Source organism: Antechinus flavipes, chromosome 1 (genome assembly GCF_016432865.1).
Source record: "Antechinus flavipes isolate AdamAnt ecotype Samford, QLD, Australia chromosome 1, AdamAnt_v2, whole genome shotgun sequence".
Lineage (NCBI taxonomy): Eukaryota > Metazoa > Chordata > Mammalia > Dasyuromorphia > Dasyuridae > Antechinus > Antechinus flavipes.
This window is the reverse complement of record NC_067398.1, coordinates 233074077-233086771: the sequence shown is the minus strand read 5'-3', so window position 1 is coordinate 233086771 and position 12695 is coordinate 233074077. Positions and strand designations below refer to the sequence as shown.

Below are 12695 nucleotides of genomic sequence, written 5' to 3'. Positions count from 1 at the left end.
ACATGTTCTCTGAAGACTTACTGAAGGAAAAGGGAATATTTAACCTAGAAAAGATAAGATTTGAGCAAATGGGACATGATAATTGTGTTCAAGTATCTGAAGGATTATGATGCATGGTCTAAGGATAGTACACAAACAGAATTATCTAAAAATAAAATGTAGTCAGCTTTCCCAAGTGCTTTTACCTATCCTTTTTCTTTGGAATAAGATCTATCTATTTATAGTCCAATACATCCTATCAAGTCTCAATCTATAAGATCCAAATTTTCATTTTCTTTCTTCTTCTACCCATTCAACTTTAAGTCTTCCAGTTCTGGTGGTTTATTGCCTAAACTTTAGATAATTTGTGTTATGGGTTTTACTACAGGCTCCTTTTGTGACTTTTGTCTCCTTTAAATTTATGTGTCTTGGCTGTTTTTCAGCTCAGTCAGTTCAAGTCCCTTTTCTTCTGTTCCTCCCACAAAAGCTAAATAATTTCAGCTCATCTTATTTCTACAGACCACTAACAACTATTTATCTCTTAAATCACAGATATACTGCTATTTTCCTCCTCTATGAGACAGTTATATTGTTTTATTCTTATAATAAGTAATCTAAGGCTATCTCTCCCAAATTTCAGGCTACAGATTATAAATCCAGTAAGGAAGCATATCTTTTGTGATCTAAATGTTTTGTATATATCCTTATTACTATTCTTCAAATATACTATACATATATATCTGGTATGACCAAAAAAATACAAATTTACCTAAAAGGAAACTACACTTGCAATACCTTTGTCACTATGAGTTTTCTTAAGCAAAGGATATTAACATACAACTATTATTCTATTGCGGTGAAAGTAGTTCATAAAAATGATGTTACTAAAGGGGTACTAACAAATTTGGAGCCACTGGTGTCAAGGTCTTGAACAATTCAAGTTTCTGAAATAAGGCTAAAATAGGGAAGAGGATAGGAGGGGAAATAGTCAAAGATTAAAAAACAGGTGTGACTCTAATAGTAACTTTCCAAACTTTGGACAGTTAATTTATACTAGTAATAGAAGAACTCATTCATTCAATCACAATTTATTAAGTACTTCCTGTGGGCAGAGCCCTGTGTACCCAATACTATTTAAATGTCAACTGGTAATTTTATGCATCTTTAATGAAGTATTATATTCATATTTTTTATGAGTAACAAGTAAAATCATACACAGAGAACACAGGATAAAATAATCAGCTAAGGCACACCAGTTGGTGAATGTGTGCTGCCACCTAGCTGAAATTTTTAAAATGTAATTCGAAAGTAACTAGTGTTCCAAAATAATACTACTTCAGAAAAACATTAAAGTTCTAAATAGAAAACTTACCCAATGATAATCATAGGAACTTTATAACTCATAAGTACCTACAGTTACTTAAACAAGCATCTATTAATGTGTTAGGTTTACAAAAATTACAAGTACAACAGTACTTTTATCTAACACCACAAATCACTTCATTTTCCTCTTCACTTTCTCCTAGGAAACAAAAGAGAATTTAAGATGTCCTAGCACAGCAAATTGGAAATTACAAGATATTAACCTTAAGGACAGATTGTAACTTTTGTGGATTTAAAGTATTTCTTTTAGTTACATGGTTTCAATTCCTCTTCCTTGATCCTCTAAATTACTGATGTTTAAAAATGAAGGAATAGGAAAAAATATAGTGTTTTTCACTAATTCCCCCATCCCACTGTTAGCACATATTCCTATGACTACCTATTATTCTCTAAATTAAAGGTTTTTTTATTTGGGCTTTGTGAAATTTAAAAAATATATTTTAATAACTATATTTCAATAGAATTGGTTTCCTTTGTAATCTTTTGTATTTTATTTTATGGTTTCAGAAAGGGCTGAGAAATGGTTGATATGATGTTTGCTGGCTGACAACTCCAGAAGAAATGCCAGGAGCAGAACAAGTCTGTATATAATATATGTAGAATCACTCAAGGCCTCTGATGCTCTCAATAGGCAAGGGATCATCAAAAACTGAAAATTTGGTTGCCCAGAGAAATTCATCAGTATTGTTGGTCAATTTTATAATGGCATGCTAGCCAGAGTTCTAGGTAATGGACAATGCTCCTTCACTTTCCCAATTACCAATGGAGTAAAATAAGCATATATGTTTGCTACAGTGCTTTTTAGCATGATGTTTTCAGCCATGTTGTCAAATGTCTTCAATGAAGTGAAACACAACATTAAGGTTAGCTACCTCACAGACAGTAAATTCTTCAACTTGAAAAGACTACAAGCCAAGATGAAAGTGTTGGTATATGACTTTTTTGTTTGCAGATGACTGTGCTCAATGCAGTCTCTGAAGCCGAGTGGAAGAAAAGTGTGGATCAATTCTCTGCTGTGTGGTAATTTTGGTCTAACAATTAGCACTAAGAAAACATAGGTGCCCCATCAGCCTATAGATTGAGCGTTTCTCAATCTAAAATACCAAGCATTCAAACTCTATTGCAGAAAGTACAACTCCAATGGGCTAGCCACATGATTTGAATACCCAACATATGTTTGCCAAAAAAACAACTACTTTTGGAGTACTCACACCTGGCAAGTGCAAAAATAGTCAGAAAAAAGCAATATAAGGACACTCTCAAGGTCTCTCTTAAAAACTTTGGAATGATTGTATCACATGGGAGATATTGAAACAGCATGGTATGCCATCATCAGAAAAGGTGCTGTCCTCTCTGAACCTACCCTAAATATTCAAATGGACTATTTGTACTTAATCTGTGGTAGAACTTTCGGAGCTCATAATGGTCTGATCAGCCAGTCAGGCATACTGTAACTTGACTCTAGCACACAGCAATTATTTTGGTCCTCTTCCAAAAAAAAAGGACAACAACCAATAAACCATGTATTTTATTTTATGCACTTAAAAAAAGTACTCTGAAAAGGTCTTCACAAGCTTCCCCAGATTGCCAAAGTGTGTGTCATCAGACACAGACACAGACATTTAAGAACTGTTTCTCTTCAAATCACTATTGATGAGAGAAATGCAAATTAAGACAACTCTGAGATACCACTACACACCTGTCAGATTGGCTAAGATGACAGGAAAAAATAATGATGAATGTTGGAGGGGATGTGGGAAAACTGGGACATTGATGCATTGTTGGTGGAGTTGTGAACGAATCCAACCATTCTGGAGAGCAATCTGGAATTATGTCCAAAAAGTTATCAAACTGGGCATACCCTTTGATCCAGCAGTGTTACTTCTGGGCTTATATCCCAAAGAAATACTAAAGAAGGGAAAGGGACCTGTATGTGCCAAAATGTTTGTGGCAGCCCTGTTTGTAGTGGCTAGAAACTGGAAATTGAATGGATGCCCATCAATTGAAGAATGGCTGGGTAAATTGTGGTATATGAACGTTATGGAATATTATTGTTCTGTAAGAAATGATCAGCAGGATGAATACAGAGAGCCTTAGAGAGACTTACATGAACTGATGCTAAGTGAAATGAGTAGAACCAGAAGATCATTATACATTTCGACAACGATATTGTATGAGGATGTATTCTGATGGAAGTGGATTTCTTTGACAAAGAGACCTAACTCAGTGTCACTTGATAAATGATGGACAGAAGCAGCTACACCCAAAGAAAGAACACTGGGAAATGAATGTGAACTATTTGCATTTTTGTTTTTCTTCCCGGGTTATTTTTACCTTCTGAATCCAATTCTTCCTGTGCAAGAAGAGAACTGTTCGGTTCTGCAAACATATATTGTATCTAGGATATACTGCAACATATTTAACATATATAGGACTGCTTGCCATCTAGGGGAGGGAGTGGCGGGAGGGAGGGGAAAAATCGGAACAGAAGCGAGTGGAAGGGATAATGTTGTAAAAAAAATTACCCTAGCATGGATTCTGTCAATAAAAAGTTATTATAAAATAAAATAAATAAATTTTTAAATAATAATAATAATAATTAAAAAAAAAAAAGAACTGTTTCTCTTAACAGATTGAAGATACAAAAATTATATCATTGGGGGTGGGGGGTGGGGGAGGGAAATCAGGAACTTGTATCGAGTAGATGGAAAAACAATTTTGCTTAAATACCACACATTAAAAATAATTTGGTTTAAAAAAACCTTAAAGTATGTAGTGAATGCAAAGAATTATGTAAGGTTCTGGGAGAAATATAAAGACTACATAAGCAAAGTCTCTACCTACATGAAACTTGAATTCTCTTAGGGAAATAGAACACTTGAATGAATACTAAAATAAAATTCATAACTGTATAATGAAAAGATGTACAAATATGGAAAGTTTATTTCCAGATAGGGAAGGTTATTGGGAAATACTTCATGACATTGAATAACATGACATGAACATGACATTCAAAATGGAAATTGAAAAATGAATTATTTTTTTAAATGGCTGTAAGTATGTTTAAAGGAGGACATCCAAGCACTGGGAAGGACTTGAGCAAAGGCTCAGAGGTATAAAATCAAAGGGCATAAAATGGAGAGTGTAAATAGTCATTTTTCACTAGAGCACAAACTATAAGCAAGTTAATAATAATGTGAGATAAGGCTAAAAAGAAATGATAGTTCAAAACTGTGAAGAATTTTGAGTGTGTGGCTAAATGCAACATTATTCTTACTTTACTGCTATTCAAGTAATTTGTAGACAAGTATCAGAATTCTGCTAATTTTTTCTTTCCCAGGATAAATATCACAAGCTACTTCAACCAGTCCTATGTCTTAAGACTCTTCCAATCAGTGCTATCATCTTCCAGAAACATTCCAGACTTATTGGTGTTCTTCACAAAATATGACAATCAGAACTGAATATAAAACAGTTGCTGTGCAAGAATAAAATTTCTAAAAAAAAAAATATAGTAACTCTAATAAGAATTTAACATTTAATTTTACTTTATATATTATAACAAGAAGGTTTTTGGAAAATAATTTGTATGACTAAGGTCTTTTTAAGAAGCTATATGGGGGAGTAAACTGATAATCTTTTTTTTTACTCTTCATTTTTCAGAAATAAACAAGAAGCACTCAAAAGCATTACACTTAATTAAAAAGTTGTAATCTAAGTTGAATTCATTAATTTATAAACTAAGCATTATACCATATATAGCCTTTCAATTTATAAAATTTTAGAGAGCAATGTCTTTTTCTGTATCAAAACTCAAATCCTAGGAAGCCATTATAGGCAAATAAAGGGACAACATTGAAGTTGTGATGTTAATCTTGAGATCAAACATGCAAAATGGTTAGGCTGCTTACAGGTATGAACATGGGCTCTGTAATGCTTATAATAACCAATTAAATATGTTAGAGCTTTCCTTTGTGACAGAGAAACTAGAAAATGAAACCGCATAATAGCCAATCAAGAGGACTTGCAATGTCAAGTGACTGAGAAAAGACCCAGCTAGACATGTAGAAAATCAGTAACTTTGAAGCCAATTAAGTTCATACCAGCTATGAAGCAGGCCTTGAGTCATTTGGGGATTTACAGACCTTAGGCTCTTAGACACATGCTATTTGATGGTTTGGGGAGACATCCCCTTATCTTACTATATGTGCTCAAGTCCCTGTGAAAGCTGCTTATCACTAGGAAGGCCTTCTGATCTATCAAAGGGCCACCACTCTGATACTTGAAATTCCTCCCTCTCCCTTTGGGAATGTGACGCCCTGCATCAATCCTTTCTAGGACTCCCCTCCCCAATTCCTTGTCCTATTTTGTTTGAAAAGTATAATAAATATTTCACTCTTACTAACTGGGTTTTAAACACGTGCACTTTGTCACGGTTCCAGTTAGCAAGCTTCATTTCAGGCAATAAATCCAACTATAATCTTTGTAAATTGTGATACGATGCTGGCTTATTCCAGGTCACCCTTTTTAGACTTGGGGTTTCTTCTATTTAAACAGTTTATGGAGGGGGAGGGATTTAATAAATGCACAGGAATCTCAATGGCCTCTACCCCCTTTAAAAGAAAAAATAAATAAAACAAACAAAAATCTAGTCTTTATTTCATGGTCTTGTAGAAATACCTGTAGCCCATAGACTATTACAAATAGAAAAAAGGCTATGTTAAATGAAATAAAAATGATCATTAGAAGCTGTTAAATAACTTGAAGGGGGAAAGACAAAGTTTCAAAAGTGTTATTTCAGTTCCCTTTTTTTAAGTTTTCTTTTTCTATTCCTATACTTTATCATTACCATCTTCACTTAGGATAAACTACAATATGCTCAAAGGAAATTTTTTTTATTTATTAGTTGGTAAAAAGTTGCATCATAGGGAGTAAATCAAGCTAGAATTTATAGTGTTTATGGTAACAAAGCACAATATCTATTATCTTTGTGAGGTAAATCATGAAATTTTAGCATTGGACCTTTGCTTAGGGAACATTTAGTCATCTCATCTTACAGATGAGAAAATTGAGGTAGTCCAGGATGAATTGATTTTTCTAAAGTCAAGATTTACGTAGCAGAGCCCTCAAGTCCAGATATTATGGATCAATGAAATTAAGTTTATAATAAACTCCTATCTGCAATAAAGAGAGGCATTAAGTCCTAATGGAAAAAGTTTCCCAAACTACGTGCAGTTAGGCTATCAGGATTCAAAATAAGTGTGGGGTAATTAATAACTGTATAATAACTACAGGTGGCATTTTACCTCTCTGAGTTTCTGTATCTTCTCTTATAAAGTGATATTAACTGGAACTAATAATAATTGCTCTACTTCATAAGGCTGTTAACAAAGTGTTTTGAAAACCTCACAGTATTATGCAAATGTATGTTACTGTTATGTTTTTAATTTTCTGATAATGAATTTGGTAAAAAGAAGATTAAAGCTATACGTTAGAAATTTGGAAAATTACATGCAGAGTTTTGATCCATGTTTTTCATTTCTCTAAATATGATAATATATCCTTTATTCAGAAGTCAAATTTCTAATTACAGCTAGCATTTATAAACCATTTTTAAGCTCACATAACACTTTATATATTATTTTATATTCTCAAAACAGAACTCTATGAAGTAGGTACTACTTTTACTACAGAGATGTGCACTTTAATAATGAGATTAACACACACATTGCCAGAGTTAGCTCACTGTTTGGAAGGCTCTGAAGGAAAGTGTGGGAAAATAGAGGTATTAGACGAATTACCAAACTGAAAATCTACAGAGCCATTGTGCTGACTGGACAGTGTACCAAGCACAATGGAAGGACACTGAATCACTTTCATTTGATTTATCTTAGAAAGATTCTGATGATCACTTGGCAGGATAAAATACTAGATACTCATCTTTCTCGAACTTAACTGCTAAGCATTCCAATTCTACTGCAGAGCACAAGTCCATTGGACAACCACATTATTCGAATGCCAAATGTATGCTTGTCAAAAAGACTATTTTATGGAGAATTCCCACCAGGGCAAGCACTCACACGGTAGTCAGAAAAAGCAATACAAGGACACTTTCAAGGTGTCTAAGAACTTTAGAATCGGTTCTATGGCATAGGAGACACTGGCACAGAACAACCTGATAAGGCATGCTGCTGTCAGAGAAAATGCTGCGCTCTATGAGCAAGGCAGAATTGAATTAGCTCAGAAATACGAGATGTACAAAGTTAGGGAGATCACTCCAAATTTCATAGAAACTATTTGTGTCTGATCTGTGGCAGAGTTTTCTGAGCTCATGCTGGTTTGATCATCTACAGTTGGAGATACTGTAACTTGATTCTAACAGTGAAGTCATTTTGGTCCTCTTTGAGAACAAAGGATAACCCAACCTATTTTTATTCCTTCTTAAAGATGAGGAAATTGCGGCTGAAAGAGATTAAATGATCTGCAAGAGGTCACACAGTTAATGTCTAAGTCATACTTAATTTGAATTCCTGACTCTTAACTTCAACACTATCCACTGTGCCACCTAGCTGCCCTATCCCCAACAGTGCTGAATGAAAAAAAAATTGAAAATAAACCAAAAAAAAAAATCAGGTTTGGAGTAGTAATCTATAATAAAAATCATTGCCTCGCATTTATTTTGCATACATTTATTTCTGTAGATCTTTTCCCTTTCTCATCCCCAATGCCTCCTTGAAATAATAATTTTTTTCACTTTTTTCTTGGCATCCTCAGCACCTAACACAATGCCTGGTTAACATAGTGAGCCCTTAAATAATGACTGTTTTAGGTAGATAAGAATATAGCCCTGTACTTTACTTTTTTCACATGCAAACTGAAGGGGATAGCTACTTCTAATGTTCTATGATCTAAACTACAATAATTTTCAGAGGGAGAATTTGAGGAAAAAAATAATGAATTTAAAATAAAGGCTCAGTCTAGTATAGTTCCCAGGCCTGTTATTATCCTGTATGATCTTGGAAAAGCCTCTGATCTTCTTTGGGCTCTATTTTTTCATCTGCAAAATGAGAGTGCTGGATTAAATAATTCTACAGGTCCTTCTAACTAGAAATTTATTTTCTTGTATATATGCTTTATTTCCTAAATGATAGTACAAACTTCCTTAGATCATGGATCATGTCTCATATGTTTCAAAGTAGACCTGGAAGGAAGAGTAAAATTCATTTAAGTAAAAGTTTTGGGAAAGGTTTTGCTGGTAGATAAAACAGCACTAGCAAAGGATTACAGAAATGAGTAGAGTGAATAAGAGGCACAATGAAGATGTATATCAAAAAAACAAGTAGCATAATGCAAAAAACCAATCCTCTATGAGTCAGGAATTGTACTAAACTGTGGGACACACATATACACACAAGTATGAGTGGGTGCAGGCAAACACACACTGCAAAATAGTCATTGCCCTCTAACAGCTTACTATCTAAGGAAGAGATAACATGCAAACAAATATACCAAAACAAGCTCCACATAAGATAAATAGGAAGCAATTAATACAGGAAAAGCATTAGAATCAAGAGAGACTAGGGAATGCTTCTTTAAAAAACAAGATTTTAGCTAGGACTTAAAAGAAACCAGGGAGGTCAATAGAGCAGAAGGGCAAGGAGTTTCATGCAAGGAAGACAGCCAAAGAAAATTCTGGGAGTCTACAGATGGAGTATCTTATTAATAGAATAGCCATGAGGCATAGTTTCATTGGCTGGAAGAAAAGATGTAAGAAAGTAAGGTGTAAGAAGACTGGAAAATAGGAGAGCCTAAGTTATGAAGAATTTGAATGCCAAACAGATCATTTTACATCTAATTCTAGAGGCAACAGAGACCCACAGGAGTTTATTGAGCCGGGGTGGGGGTGGCTGAACGGAGGATGGATGGGAGCGGGAAAAGACGAAGCAGGCAGATCCATCAGTAGGCTATTACAATGTTTAAGTATTTAAGTGACAGATGGTCTGCACTACAGAGGCGACAGTGTCAAAGAAAGAGGTTACAAGGGTAAAACTGATAGGCTTTGACAACAGATTAAAAATAGAGGGTGGAGGAATGGAGAGAAATACAAAGGAGTACAGGATAACTTCTAACTAAGTAACTGGGAGAAAACTCTCTACAGTAATGGGAGTCAGTTTTGGACATGTTGAGTTTAAGGTGCCTATTGGAAATCCAATTCAAGTTGTCTAAAAAAGAAGATGAAAATGGGAGCTTGGAGGTCAGCAGAAAGTTTGAGGTAGGATTGGTAGACCTGAGAATCATTAAATAAAAATGGTAAATAATCCATGGGAGCTGATGAGATCACCAAATGAAAAGTATAGAGGAAGAGAAGAGCGTCTGAAGATCAAGTATTGGTAGAGGGCAAAGTTGGAAAGGTAGAATGAAGGGATCTTAGAGCATTAAAGAAGGATTTGCAAAAGATCATTGCAAATTCTTGACCAGAGAAATGCCATGATGATAAAAAGTGTTATGAGAATGCCTGGTGGCAATGAACTGGAAACTGAGTGGATACTCATCAGTTGGGAAATGACTGAATAAATTATGGTATATGAATTAATGGAATACAATTGTTCTATAACAACTGATAAGCAAGTGGATTTCAGAAAAACCTGGAAAACTTTACATGTACTGATGCTAAGTGAGGTGAGTAGAATCAAGAGAACATTTTACATAGCAGTAAGATTATGTGAGGATCAACTGTGATGGTTCTTTTCAACAATGAGATGATTCAAGGCAATTCCAATAGACTTGTGATGGGAAAAAAGCATCCACATTCAGAGAGAGAACAATGAAAACTGAATGTGGATAAAAGCATAATATTTTCACCTTTTTTGGCTGTTTAAATTTTTTTCCTTTCTCATTTTTTTCCCTTTTCATTTAATTTTTCTTGTGCAGCATGACAAATGTGGAAATATGTTTAGAGGAATTGCACATGTTTAAGCTATTTTGGATTGTTTGCTGTCTAGAAAGTAGAAGGAGGGAGAAAAATTGGGAGCACAAGGTTTTCCAGGGATGAATGTTAAGAACTATCTCTGCATGTATTTTGAAAACTAAAAGCCATTATTATTAAATATATAAAAAGAGAATGCCTGGCAAAAAAAAAAAAAAAAAGAACATGTATTACTGATGTATGTCTTTTCTCATTTCCCTGAGCCTCAGTTTCTTCAACTGTTAAATAAAAGAGGTGGACTAGATGGCTTCAGCGATCACTTCCAGCTCTAGATCTATCGCTCCTATGATAATAAATATCTTGGCAGATCCTGGTGAAAACTTTACCAAGTTAAATAAAAACACCATGTCTATTTTGTTTTGCCACACATTTCCTCACAGAAAATAAATTTACTAAAAAAGCCCCAGTAAAAATTAATGAGATCGCTTTAATTTTGAAGAGGGCAGTTTTAGTTGAATGACAAAATCGAATCCTGATTGAAGAAAGTTTAGAATCGACAAGAGCAGTCATTTAAAGTATAGATTGGCTTTCTCGAGGATAATCAGATGGCTTCAGTATACAGAGTTCTGTGCTAGGGTGCTAAGGAAAAGTTAGGAATAACGCTGTGCACATTCTGCAAGGCTATATAGTTTAAAGGGTGGAGAGGAATCATACATTTAACCAGGGTCAGGTACCATTCATTACTTTCTCCATCATCCTCCTTCCAGGCAGTCATGTCTTTCCCGGTCCTCAGCGCTCCCAGGACCAAGGACCCTTCCCATGCTCCTATCACAGTCCCAAGGCTGAGGACACCCGGCAAATCATCAGAATACGAAGGAAAGAGAGACTTTACCAGCCGCTTCCGCTCGGAAAGTAGACTAAACCTAGAAGGACCTCAGGGATAATCTTACTCAAAACTCCGCAATTTTACAGAAGAGGAAATTGAGGAGCAACAGCTCCGGCACAGAGCCCTGCGCCACCCTAACACAATCCGGGCCGAGAAAAAGGAGGCAGTATCGGCCAGCTCTTAGTCCATCACGCCAGGGATCCCGGACCCCTCGGCACTCACCTCGTTATTGAGGTTCAGTACTCCCGTCTGAGCCATGGCGAAGTCCCGAGAAGCGAACACTGCCACAGCTGAGGACGACGGCGCGGAGTCAACGCAGCCACAACTGAGGACGACAGTGAGGAGTCAAAGCTCCGCGTTGACAAACACAACGCCTTACCTTCCGAGCTCCAGCACACTTTTCTGGAACACCTACACAGACTGCACCACGCAATCGCAGTAACCTTTCCTGGCTACGGAAGCTCTTTAGGTCCAATTTTAGTGGTTTACAAAACGACCTACATTAGCTGATGAAAAAAGTTCCGGGAAAGATCTGAAATTAGAGATTGTGGTGCGCAACGTCCGGCGCAATATAGTGACGTAACCGGTTTCTCTAGTGGCTGTATGAAGTATGTAGGGTTATTTCAGATTGTGTTGCTTGATTTTTCCACTTTTGCCTACTAATTGACTCCATTTAAATGATTTTGCTTCTGTCGTATCCGTTTCAAGACTCCGTTTTTTTTCTTTGGGAAAAATACTGGAATGTTTTGCTATTTCCTTCTCCAGCACACTTTGCAGATAAGGAAACTGAGTGAAACTGAGTTTAGTGACTTGCCCGGGGATCTCTAGAAAGTGTTTGAAGTCGAATTTGAACTCAAGTCCTTCTAACTTCAGGCCTGACCTTCGACCTACTGCGCCATCTAGCTGCTCAAATGATTTTGGGCTTTAAGTTTAAGTTTTGGGGCTTTAAGTGAAAGACTGGCGGTTTACTGGCTGCCCCGTTTCACTTGAATGGAATTGGGGATTGCGAAAGAGAGATTGGGACATAATAGGGCGAGATTGAATGGCGTTTTAGACAAGATCCCCCATGTACGGGAAGCGTTTTAGTTCAAATATGTGGAAAACTCCAAATTTGAGGGAAAAAGCCTGAGGTAAGACTCCGGCATAGGACCCGAATATCAGCAACATCTTGTTGGGGCAGTGTAGGGGTGAATAGAGGGAAAGATGTGGCGTGAAACTCCAGGGACACTTACTCAGTATGAGACCCTGGCAAAAAAAACATAACGTTTCTGTGACTCCAGTTCCTCTTCTATAAAATAAGATGACTTCTAAGCATCCTTCTCGTCCTAAATGTATATTTGGACCCCGGAGAGCAAGGACAATGAACTTTTTTTATTTTTAAAGATAAGTAATTTAACGTATTATCTCATTATTAACTATTATCTCATAAAATTAGAGCTGTGAAGATAGAATTTGTCCACGAGACTTTTTGATGCTGCTTTTCCATCACCCAATACAGTACACTTGTAGAATTAGGTGGGA

At 35.9% G+C, this 12695-nt stretch overlaps 1 protein-coding gene across 1 annotated transcript in view; it reads right to left on the bottom strand.

Annotated features, from left to right (window-relative positions):
- The window catches only part of SRFBP1 (serum response factor binding protein 1), a 106330-nt gene extending 94724 nt beyond the window's left edge, over positions 1–11606 (bottom strand). Inside the window, exon 1 of the mRNA XM_051997881.1 lies at positions 11397–11606. Coding sequence (XP_051853841.1) covers positions 11397–11432 — 36 coding nt within the window. The 5' untranslated portion in view covers positions 11433–11606. The remainder of the gene's footprint in view (positions 1–11396) is intronic.
- Positions 11607–12695: the final 1089 nt, after the last annotated feature.